The sequence below is a fragment of the Lagenorhynchus albirostris genome, chromosome 12 (genome assembly GCF_949774975.1).
Source record: "Lagenorhynchus albirostris chromosome 12, mLagAlb1.1, whole genome shotgun sequence".
Lineage (NCBI taxonomy): Eukaryota > Metazoa > Chordata > Mammalia > Artiodactyla > Delphinidae > Lagenorhynchus > Lagenorhynchus albirostris.
In genome coordinates this window covers 7,450,516-7,462,365 of record NC_083106.1, presented here as the reverse complement: position 1 = coordinate 7,462,365, position 11,850 = coordinate 7,450,516, and the positions used below count along the sequence as shown (strand labels likewise).

The window sequence follows — 11,850 nt, the reverse complement described above, 5'->3', positions numbered from 1 at the left end:
TGGTAACTCAGTATGTGGTGAATAAACCCTAATACCTGGTATATCCGTTCCTAAATGCGAGAAAAAAAATACCAACTATAAAATTTTAGATGAATAAACCCAAGCAATTACCTTTTCAAAAAGAGTTAAAGTCAGTATGCTTTACAAAAGCTAAACGTTGTGGGCCAGTAGACTTTTATTGTTCTTATTCAACAATCATTTATTGGTCACTATGTCTGGACCAGCTCTGTCCAACAGAAATTCCTGTGGTGACGGAAATGTTCTGAATGGACATAGTCCAACATGGTAGCCACCAGCCACATGTGGTTATTGAGCACTTGAAACGTGGCTCAGGAGAAACATAATCTTTCATTTCACTTAATTTTAATTCATTTAAATTTAAATAGCCACATGTGGCTAATGGTACCTTACTGGATAGTGCAGATATAGAATAGATGTCAATGTTTTAAGATAGAAAGATGAGCATGATTTGGCTTTTCTCCCAAAAATCTACAGGGTAACGGGAAAAATAAAATGCATACATAATTTTACATAAAAATCCTGATCAAATTTATATGGAACTTAATAATAAGATAAAAGTTATATGGAAGAAAAAAGTCCCCAAATTGCCAAGGTAACTCTGAACAGGAGGAGGGTGAGGGGAGAGAAGAGGTGAGACTTGTCCTACCAGATACTAAGAATAATCATAGAACTATCATGATTAATGGTAAAGTATTGTCACGGAGAGAGACAAATGAACAGCAGTAGAACAGCCCAGAAGCCTGTTTGTGCAGGATTTTTTTTTTCTTTTTTGGCAAGATGCAGAAAGCAGAAACTATAAAGAAAAATGATACATTTTACTATCAGAATTTAAACTTCTTGTAGTCACCAAGACAACATAAATACAGTTAAAAGACAAGCCACAGACTAAGGAGATAGAACATACACAGCTGACAAAGGAGCAGAATAAACACATATACGAATAACTTCCCAAAACTTCAGTAAGAAAAAACAAGTAACAAAGAGAACACAGGCAGAGGATATGAGAGGGTGATTCGCAAGAGATGAATCTGAAAGATGAATACGTGTCAAATGTGCTCAGTTACAGGAAATGAGCTAGATCCATACTTATCAAGGCTAATAGGTCTCAAAAATATAATGTGGGGACTTCCCTGGTGGCGCAGTGGTTAAGAATCCACCTGCCAATGCAGGGGACATGGGTTCGAGCCCTGGTCTGGGAAGATCCCACATGTCGCAGAGCAACTAAGCCTGCGAGCCACAACTACTGAGCCCACGCTCTAGAGCCTGCGAGCCACAACTACTGAGCCCACATGCTACAGCTACTGAAGCCCGCGTGCCTAGAGCCCGTGCTCTGCAACAAGAGAAGCCACTGCAATGAGAAGCCCGCGCACTGCAACAAAGACCCAACATAGCCAAAAATAAATAAATTCATTAAAATATATATATATATATATATATATATATAAAATGTGGAGTAAAAAAGAAAAGTGACAGAAAAATAGAGTATCGTACCACTTGTGCAAACTTCAAAGCACCCCAAGTACTGTAGAGGTTTCCCTCGCTGTCTGAAAGTAGAGCTTTTCTTACGAAAACTTTCCTAAGCCAAAATGGCAAAAAGCGAAGAAGCAGTTACCTTAGGACACACCTTGCTAACAGATGCAGAAAAATAAACTGCAATGAAGCACAGATGCTCAGAGATAGTTCAAAGCTATGCCGGCTTGAAGCTGAGATGCTGCATGTAGTTTCTGGGGAAGGAGCTTGGCAGGGGTGAGCACTCCTTCTATAATGACTTGCCGCAAAACAAGAGGTGAACGCTGTTTTTGATTTTCATCTTTTATCATAAAAGTGAAAATCCTCTTTGATTTCTTACGGTTAGGAAAAACAGGTGCTAATGTAGGTCTTTCATAAAAGTAAAGTGGCATAAGGCAAACTTTTGTTTTTTATTTGTTTTTGTTTTTTTGCGGTACGCGGGCCTCTCACTTCTGTGGCCTCTCCCGTTGCGGAGCACAGGCTCTGGACGCGCAGGCTCAGTGACCATGGCTCACGGGCCCAGCCGCTCCGCGGCATGTGGGATCCTCCCGGACCGGGGCACGAACCCGCGTCCCCTGCATCGGCAGGCGGACTCCCAACCACTGCGCCACCAGGGAAGCCCATAAGGCAAACTTTTGAAGAGCAAGGGACACTTGTCTAGTGTTTGTGCGTAGTACCTAGGTATAAAAAGGATTAAAACATGGAGGAGATGAATAACGACTTCATGATAACTATACCTGGGCAAGAGACGGCCTGAATCTTCATCAGAGGGGGCCACACTTTCGCCTTCCTCTCCCCTAGAGCCAAGGGCTTGTACCCACCTGAAGCCCATCCCCCTTCCCATCCTCCTGTCTCACACCAACACGCTGGGATCTGAGATCCCAGGTTTCCCTGCTCAATGGTCCTGAGCCCTCTTCCTGAGCCTGTGTGGCCTTTTCCCCAGGCCCACCTTCTGAAGAAAGGGTCTGGTAGCTGCCCTGGGAGGAAGGGAGGGGACAGGGGACAGGACCTGAAGGCATATGAAGGAGACTTCAGCTGTGTCTAGGAGTGTTAGTTCTTTATAACAATGTACCTAAAGCACGATAAATGACACTTGCTAATTCTGGGGAAGGGTGGTATTTTTGTACAACTCTCTTTATTAATAGTCAACTTACATAGAGCACTTATCATGTTTCAAGTACTGTTTTAAGCGATTTGCATAAAAAATGAAAAGGTGTCATTGCTACTCAGTTTTACAGAAAAGGCTAAATAACTTGCCCAAGTCACTCACCATAAAGAGTAGAAGGGGATTTGAACATAGCAGGTCTGGCTCCAAATTCCATGATCTTAGCAACTGCTCTAGGTCTACTTGTCCAAATGCTCAGATTACTTCATTTAAAAAAAAAAAAGGAATTAAAGTTAAAATAGCCTGACAACTGCAATACAAAGAAAAATGTAGTAAAATTCCTTAAGAAGGTTCTTAGATGTGTTAGGAGCACAGACAAGGACGGCAGACATGACTTGGGGAAGAAGGCCGTTTCGGCGGTTGGGGAGGGCTCGGCGGAGGGGATGCGGACTTTCGGCCCAGGCCTTGCTGGGCAGTGGCTGCGAGGGCAGGAGAGTGAAATGCCAGGAAGAGGAAACTTCTTTGTGTGGACAGGCACAGATTTAGGAAAGTTAAAGAAGGATTTGAGAATTAGCAAGTCGTGGTGTTTGGCTGTCACATGGGGGGACAACTTGGTGAGGGACATAGGTTGGGATCTTGAAAGGGAGCGTGAGAAATGAGTATTTTATTTGGAAACCAAGGCAAGCCCTTGAAGGCAGCACCTCCGAGCTGCTCCGTGGGAAGACAACAGTGCAGCCTGGCTGGAAGGACAGCAGCGCAGGTGAGGAGCCCCTAGGGTCACTGCGAACAAAGTTGGTTAACAAAGTTGGTGGACGAGGAGAGGAGGCCGTGCCTGTGGGGGGCAGGGGAGGAGGGAGGTGTCAGGAAGCATCCAGTTGTCCCACCAATATTTATGGAGCACGTACTAGGTGGTGGCAATATAGAAATGAACAGAACAAAACTTTCTGTCCTCGTGAAACCTGCCTTCTTAGTGGAGGCGGGGGCAAAAGTAAGAAAAATAATAAATTTAGTAAACAAAGGGATAAAAATATGCATATGTTAGAGGGTGATAAGCACTTTGGAGACAGATAAAACAGGGAAGGGAGCTGGGGGCTTGCCTGTGTGTGTGTAGGTGTGTACTGGAGCAGGGGTGGTGGGGAGATGGCCAGGAGGGGTGAGCTGAGGGCACCTTTGAGTAAAGGCCTGAGGAGTGCTGGGTGTTGAGATGATATTGAGAGTCTGAGTCTTGGGGTGGGACCATGGTTACCCCAAAAGAGAGGGCAGAGGAGGAGCTGGGTGGGAGGAGGACAGATTGAGTCTGGGGTCCCAGGGGGCAGTCAATAATACGGACTACACCCTGGAGCTTCTGTACACACAGAAGTCGCTGCTAACCAGGTGACAGATGAGCTTCAGTAGCTGGGAACAAGGATGATAGAACAGTGAGAACTCTCATTCAGTGAGCCCCTCATGTGTGCCCACTGGCCACCAGGTGTTTTATCCTTCCTAGTACCCAGGATCCTTAGGACATCCCTGCACGGAAGACAGTATTAACTCAGCAGCAAATAAGAACGACGGTAATAAGAGCTAACATGTGAAAGGGCAGACTGTGCGTCGGCAGGCACTTTATGTGTAATAATTCATTCAATCCTCACAGCGACCCCAGGAAGGTATCAGTCTCATTTGACAGATGAGAAGACTGGGCTGGCCCGGTAAGGTACCCAAGGTCACAGCTGGTGAACGGAGGCAGCCTGGCTCCGGTCCTTGCTCTGGAAGGAGGAAAAGTCAGCCTGCGCTCTACCGGCCTCTCTACTCTCTGACAAAAGTGAGCTAAGGGTAGAACGCTTTTCAGACGGCTGGGGTGGGGTTCTGGGCAGAAGAGCTGGAGAAATTCTCAGAAGATACGTCTTGAGGGGGGAGGCTGGGCCAGGGCAGGGAGGGCGCTGTTAGGAGGGCAGGGTGAACAGCATAGCTGAAGGCTGCAGCCGCGAAGGGGCTTTTAACCCGGCCCGGGGAGGGCATCCGAGTGTGGACATGGACACAGCAGCCTCGACGCGGAGCAGAGGCCAGGACGCCAGATCGCACACAGCTCTGCGGATCTCTGGGAGCGAATAAGGGAGCTAAAAACAACGATTGAAACCAACCAACAAACACCCTTTCTGGGCGATTTCAGGGCCAAGAGCGAAAGCCTTGGCTAAAGAAACCTGTAAGGGGCTGAGGTCCGTTCTCACTTAGAACTCCAGGACTCTGAACAAGACGCCTCACACCCCTGTGGGTTGCCCAGCTGCTCTTTTGAAAAAGTTGGACGCTCTCTGAGATGTCGCCAAAATCGAATCCCGCGTGGTCCTAGCTCTGCAGTCGGTCCACTGCTCTGGGATCCGGCTGCCCGGCCCCAGGGGTGCGCCGGGCGGCTCTGCTCACCCAAGGGACGATAACTGGCGGGGTGTGGGGGGAAGGGGGCTCCCCCGGCACGGGCGCGGGACCCGGGGCGCGCGCGTCGTCGGTCCCCTAGGCGGCACCCCGGACCACGTAGAGACCGAGTCCCAGGAGCCTGGGAGTCGCTGGGTGGCCCTGGAACTTTCTTCTCTGGAGCCCGATCCGGGACCGCCCGCAGAACAGGCTTCTGGCAAGGACCAAATGGAGCTCCGCGCCAGGCCGGAGGCTATGCGCGTCACTCGCAGTCCCGGGCCGGGTCCGCGGCGCGCGGTGGCGCTCCGCCAGGCCGCGCCGCCCGCGCCCCGCCGCGCGCCCACCCCGACCCCGCGGCGGCGCCCCGGGGGAGCGCGGCCCGGGCCTCCGCGGGCGCCCCCAGACCGGAAGCGGGTGCGGCGGGCGGGGGCCCCGGGGCAGGAGGAGCGGCGGCCGCTGGCGCGGCGCCCAGGGGCGTGAGGCGGGTGCGCGGGGGAGGCGGCGGGGCGGAGGAGGCGGCCGGCCGGCCCGCGGGTCACTCGGAGGCCCGGGCGGCGGGCGACAGGACGCGCTCGGGGAGTCGGGCGGGCGGGCGGCGCGCACCATGCCCTCCTTCGACGAGGCGCTGCAGCGGGCCGGCGAGTTCGGGCGCTTCCAGCGGCGCGTGTTCCTGCTGCTGTGCCTGACGGGCGTCACCTTCGCCTTCCTCTTCGTCGGCGTGGTCTTCCTGGGCAGCCGGCCCGACCACTACTGGTGCCGCGGGCCGAGCGCCGCCGCGCTGGCCGAGCGCTGCGGCTGGAGCCCCGAGGAGGAGTGGAACCGCACGGCGCCCCCCCACCTCGGCCCCGCGCCCTCCGAGCGCCGCGGCGACGGCCGCTGCCAGCGCTACCTCCTGGAGGCGGCCAACGCCAGCGCCGCCGCCCCGGGCGCGCTCAGCTGCGCCGACCCGCTCGCCGCCTTCCCCAACCGCTCGGCGCCGCTCGTGCCGTGCCGGGGGGGCTGGCGGTACGCCCAGGCCCACTCGACCATCGTCAGCGAGGTAAGGGCCCGGGTCCGCGCCGGGCGCTCCCGCCCCGCCGGCGAAAGCCGGCCGGGAGCGGACGGCGCGCGGAGCCCTCGCGGACGCCGGGAGTCGGTGAAGCCGGCCGCCGGGAAGGTCCGCGGAGGCAGGGAGCTGTCGGTTACCTCTGGGGACCGACCGGGTTCATCCCGCGCTTGAAAGCGTGGTGCTGCGTCGTAACTGCCCTGGCGGTGCCTTTGCTTTCTCTCTCTCTGCTAGTGAGGCAACGGAGTGGTGCTTCGGTTTAGGTGTGAACGAAAACCGCCCTGGAAGCCAAGTGCTAAGATGCTTCGCACACATCTCCTCAGGGATCGAAGCATCCTGTACGATGCTCGTTGACTGTGAGATGTGTGTGCGCAATAGTTGGAAATGACGGATGGACGCGGGTAGAGAACCTCAGTGTCTGGGGCGAGCGACGCTGAGCACGTCCGCGCCAACTCGTGGTCCCCAGGGGGCGAAGGAAAGGAGAAACCAGCGTTTGAAGGCAGCGCCAACTGTCTGTAGTTGCCCAAATGATTATCTGAAATGCAAAAGTACAAAGGTCGAGGCTTTCCCGGGAGCATGATTTTGGCAAAACTGCTTTGGGGCAAAGAGCAACATTTGAGAGAAGTTGGGAAAGATGAGGTTTTGAATTAAAAAAAATATTTTTTTTTCCTGCTAATAAGTGACAGGAACGCAGCATAAGAGGCTGTAAGGCATACATAGTGGACACCCCACTTATTGGGGGGGGTAGCTGCAGGGGTCGGGTGGGGACAGTCCCCACGGTTTTTTGGCTACGTTTGAGCTCTCAGTGCCTTGGGGGTTAGGTGCCCTCACCTTTGGCGGCAGAACTGTTTCTGCGCTGCGCTGGGCTGGCGGTTTGCATCTTCATCTTGGTGAGTTCTGACTTTAGGGACTGCCTCCACTGAGCTTGCAGGGAAGGGATGAGCAGTTTTATTGAACTTTGCTGCAAGCATGGATCAATTTAATTTCTAACAAGTGATTGAATGTGCTCAGGCAAATTGGGAAAGAAAAATGTTTGTCTTTCATTTATTGTCATAAAGAATTTTTAAGCACCTACTTGAATAATGGGGGGAACACTGGCTTCTGAGTTCGCAGTGCCTCTTCTGCCTGTTAATGGTGTTCTTTGGTCTGGTGGTGACCTAGTCTCTCTGAAGCTGGGATTGTAGGTCTTTGAGGTTATGCATGTTCTGTGTGTTAGCACACTGGGTGTGGTCCTCTGCTAAGTGCTTTAGAGATCAAACCCCATGGCAGCCCAGAAAGGCCATGTGTATGTGTGTTTGGGGTACTTTAATTTCTACCTAATTTGAGGGTCATGATCGGGACTGCTTTATAAACTGTGGTGGTCTTGTTGTTAGGGGTGTCATTCTTGAAATGGATAAGGTGTGGGCTTGGGTGGGAGAGGGTGTTATCACTGGTATTTCCTTCGAGTTGTATCCATTAGGTGGCCGCTTAGTGCTACTTTCCAGGCAAACCAGAAGACGCTGCTCGGAGAGTAGACGCCTGATTTTTGAAGACGTACAGATCTCAGATGAAGAATCAAATGAACACACACTCCAGTGGGGTTTCCATGAGCAAGCATGATCCATAGACATCAGAGAGGGAGACATAAAAATCTCTAAGTTAGTGTCCAGACAGGTACTTTAAAAGCATTCTGGGGTTCCAGGGTTGTTTCAAGCATTCCAGGGTTATTTCAAAGGAGGGACAGTGGGTCTTATGAAGGTCTAACAGGCACTGTGGAAGGTGGGAGTTCCGGAGACCTGGTCCTGGCACGGTCTCCATCCAGCTGTGTGGCTTGGGTGGATAGCTTAACCCTTCTGGGCTTAGCTTTCTCATCTGTAGTATCAGGGCTTGGATTAAACCCTTTACAGTCCGACCAATGCCATCAGTGTCGTCACTGGATGGCTGTTCTCAGTGTGCTCAGAACGATGATAAAAATCTTCAAGGAAAAGTAAAGTGCTGTTCCGAATGCTCCCTTAAGGCCTCTGACAAGTTTTGGAAGTATATTGGAGAGAGATTTTTTTGTTGTTGTTCTAAATTGTTTGCTTCTTCTGGTTTGTTGTTTTAATGTTTTGATTCTTGAGAGGAAACCCTCCATCTGTTCAGGAAGCTCAGCATCTAGAACAACTCCTTCCCTCGCAGAGTTCTGCACAGCTAATATGTTACTGTCTTTGGTTTTGCATATGATCCAATTAGTGTTTGTTCTTTCATATGCTGTCAGCGTGACCCATCTCAGTGTGTTTTCAGAGACTTGAGACCTAACATATGAGTCACGGAAAGGGGGTGACTTGGGAGACTTCAGAACGCGGAAGGGGAGATCAGATTCCAGAATGGCAACATACGGCTGTTATATTTAATCCTTGCGCCATTGCTGGGGAGACAGCATTGTCCCGGCTTTTAGAATAGGAACCTGAGGCAGGAGATGCGAAGGGACCCACTAGCGTCCCAGACCTTTTATGTAGCCAAGGTGGGTTCAGATCCGGGGGTCTTGATTGTGAATCCGTCTCCTTTCCTCCAGGCAGTGCTCTAAGTCCTTGAAACAGGTCCACACAGCATGATACCAGATCACTCACACTTTAGAACCTGCAAGAAATCTAATTGAACCTTCCTGTTTACTTAGTTACTATCCTGGTCCTCTGGCCAGCGTGTCATTTTATTTCATTTCACGGTCCGGAACACGATCCGCTGCAGATGAGAGGCAGTCTGTACTCTCGGTGTGAGTGTTGCAGAATGGGCACTTAAACCTCATCCACCTTTTTTTCGTCTTACAAAGAGAAACAGCGCCAAGGAGTTAAGTCAGAAGTCAATGCGAAGTCAGGGCCCTTTCAGTCCAGCTCCCCCTCTGGTTTCTCCTGCTAAAGGGGATGCAGTGGATTTTTCACCTACATTTAATGACCTCAGCACAGACTTTCCTAACGTCTGAATCTCAGCCCTATGTGGTTGTCAGACATTGGGCAGAAGAAAGCATGATGTGGTGCAGAGAAGTCCAAGCCCTTACCACCCAGATATTTCAATTCATTGCCCAGGGAGTGAGACTCTGAAATTAATGTTAAGACTTTGAAATGCTTGCTTGCGTACCATGGATGGGGAGATAAAAAAGCTCCTCTCTCACTAGGAACCAGGCCTCAGAGCACCATTAAAAATAGACCGAATTGCCCTTTCTAGATAATTTTTCTCCCACACACAAAAAATGAAAGTCCATTTGAGGGAAGTGGCTGACCCATTGAAGAATGCGGAGGGTGCTTCGATCTCTGGGGCTGTCCCACTGCTTCTCATGTCTCTGCTTTGCTTCCTGCATGTCCAACCCACAACAGGAGGCCAACCCCAGACATTGTGTCATCAGCATCTGGTCCCTACTATTTGCTAAGCATGGAAACACACCGCCATGAATACTGGAGAAAGGAGTTTAGCCAGGCCCAATTTTTGTTCTGGGCTGAGTCTCTGATTTGCTCTGAGCACTTGAGAAAGATCTTACTTTTATATTATTTTTATTTTTCATATTATTTGTGCTTTCCCTGGTTTTTGCTGGATCAACCTCACTAAGAGAACATCTGTTTTATTATTACTTCAAAGGACCAACTATGGTATTGTTCATTTTCTATTTCATTAGTTTGTCCTCTTTTTTTTTTAGTTTGCATTAGTTTTTTGAAGTATAGCTCAAAAAAATTAGTTTATTTTATTGAAGTATAGTTGATTTACAGTGTTGTGTTAATTTCCGCTGTACAGCAAAGTGATTCAGTTATACATATATACATTCTTTTTCATATTCTTTTCCATTATGGTTTATCACAGGATATTGAATATAGTTCCCTGTGCTATACAGTAGGACCTTGTTTATCTTCCTGTTTATTATTTGTTCTGGTTTTTTGGATTTACTATGGGTGTGCTTTTTTTCCAATTTAAGTTAGCCGCTTAAGCTCAATTCTTTCCTGCCTTTCTTCTTTTCTAGTATAAATGTTTAAAGCTATAGATTTCCTTCTGTGTACCTTTTTTTGACTATACCCAGCAAGTTTTGAAATGCAGGTTTTAGTTATTATTCCATTCTTGGTTTTTTGTTTTTTTTGTTTTTTTTTTTTTTGCGGTACGCAGGCCTCTCACTGTTGTGGCCTCTGCCATTGCGGAGCACAGGCTCCGGACGCGCAGGCTCAGCGGCCATGGCTCATGGGCCCAGCTGCTCCGTGGCATGTGGGATCTTCCCAGACCAGGGCACGATCCCGTGTCCCCTGCATCGGCAGGCGGACTCTCAACCACTGCGCCACCGGGGAAGCCCCATTCTCGGTATTTTTAATCTCCATTATTTCCTCTTTGACCCATGATTTATTTAGATATTGGTTTAAAATTTTTAAACATACATTGATTTTTAATCTTTTAATTGTTCTAATTTAACCTTGGAGTGGTAAGAGAAAGTGATCTGGATGATACTGATTCTTTTTTTTTTTATAATATTTGGCTTTATTTTCTAAGTATTCTATTGACGTTGTTATTTTTACCATTTACTTTTTAAGTCTCTCTCTTTTTTTTAATTTTATTTTTGGCTGTGTTGGGTCTTTGTTGCTGCTCGCAGGCTTTCTGTAGTTGAGGAGAGCAGGGGCTACTCTTCATTGTGGTGTGCGGGCCTCTCATTGCAGTGGCTTCTCATTGCGGAGCACAGGCTGTATGCGCGCGGGCTTCAGTAGTTATGGTGTGCAGGCTTCAGTAGTTGCAGCACACGGGCTCAGTAGTTGTGGCACGTGGGCTCTGGAGCGCAGGCTCAATAGTTGTTGTGCATAGGCTTAGTTGCTCCGCAGCACGTGGGCTCTTCCCGGACCAGGGATCGAACCCGTGTCGCCTACATTGGCAGGTGGATTCTTATCCACTGTACCACCAGGGAAGTCCCTGATACTGATTCTTTGAATTTTATTGGAACTTTCTTTTTGGCCTTCTAGGAGGTCAATTTTTATAAACATTCCATACATGCTTGAGAAGAGTGTGCAGTCTTTAGCTATTGGGTGTAGGGTTTTATAGATAGATGTCCAATATTTGAAGCTTGTCAGTTGTGTTGTTACAATATTCTATATTTTAATTAACTTTCCATCTGCTTGGTCTAGCAAGCATAGAGAGTATTGAAATTTACCATTATGTTGGGGGGTTTGTCATTTTCTCCCTATATTTCCAGCAGATTTTAAAAGTTGTACACATGAGATTGGATGCATGTACATACAAATTTAGAATTTTTAAAAATCTACATAGTGAATTGAACCTTTTATTATAGTGTTGGTACTCTGTCTAAAATCCATGATATATATTGTCCCGAGGTCTACTTTGTATAATATTATTTAGCTACTCCAACTTTCTTTTGGTTAATATTTGCCTGCTATACGTTTTGTTATCCTTTACTTTCAAACTTCCTATATTCTAATAATTTAGATGGGTTTCTTATAAAGTGCATATAACTTGATTTTGCATTTAACTACTATGCTTAGCCTATTCACCATTTCTTGTGGTAATTGGTATATTGGGGCTTATTATACCACTTTTTTCTTTGTCTTGCTCTTTTTATGTTTTTTCCCTTCCTTTAAAAAATGATTTTAAATTTGTTTCTCTTATTCTATTTACTTCTTCCTTTATTTGTTTGGAATTTAGATTTTTTCCCCCAGCTTTTCTACCTTTTTTTTTTTTTTTGGAAGTATAGTCGATTTACAATGTTGTGCTAGTTTCAGGTGTACAGCAAAGTGATTCATTATATATATATATATTTTTCAGATTCTTTTCCATTATGGTTTATTACAAA

General features: G+C 48.2%; 1 protein-coding gene across 2 annotated transcripts in view; it reads left to right on the top strand.

Annotated features, from left to right (window-relative positions):
- The first annotated feature begins 5,577 nt into the window (after positions 1-5,577).
- The window catches only part of SLC22A3 (solute carrier family 22 member 3), an 88,479-nt gene continuing 82,206 nt past the window's right edge, over positions 5,578-11,850 (top strand). The window contains exon 1 of one of the 2 annotated variants that reach the window (XM_060167657.1): positions 5,578-6,059. In XM_060167657.1, coding sequence (XP_060023640.1) covers positions 5,625-6,059 — 435 coding nt within the window. In that variant the 5' untranslated portion in view covers positions 5,578-5,624. The remainder of the gene's footprint in view (positions 6,060-11,850) is intronic. The other variant, XM_060167658.1, reaches the window with a different exon arrangement.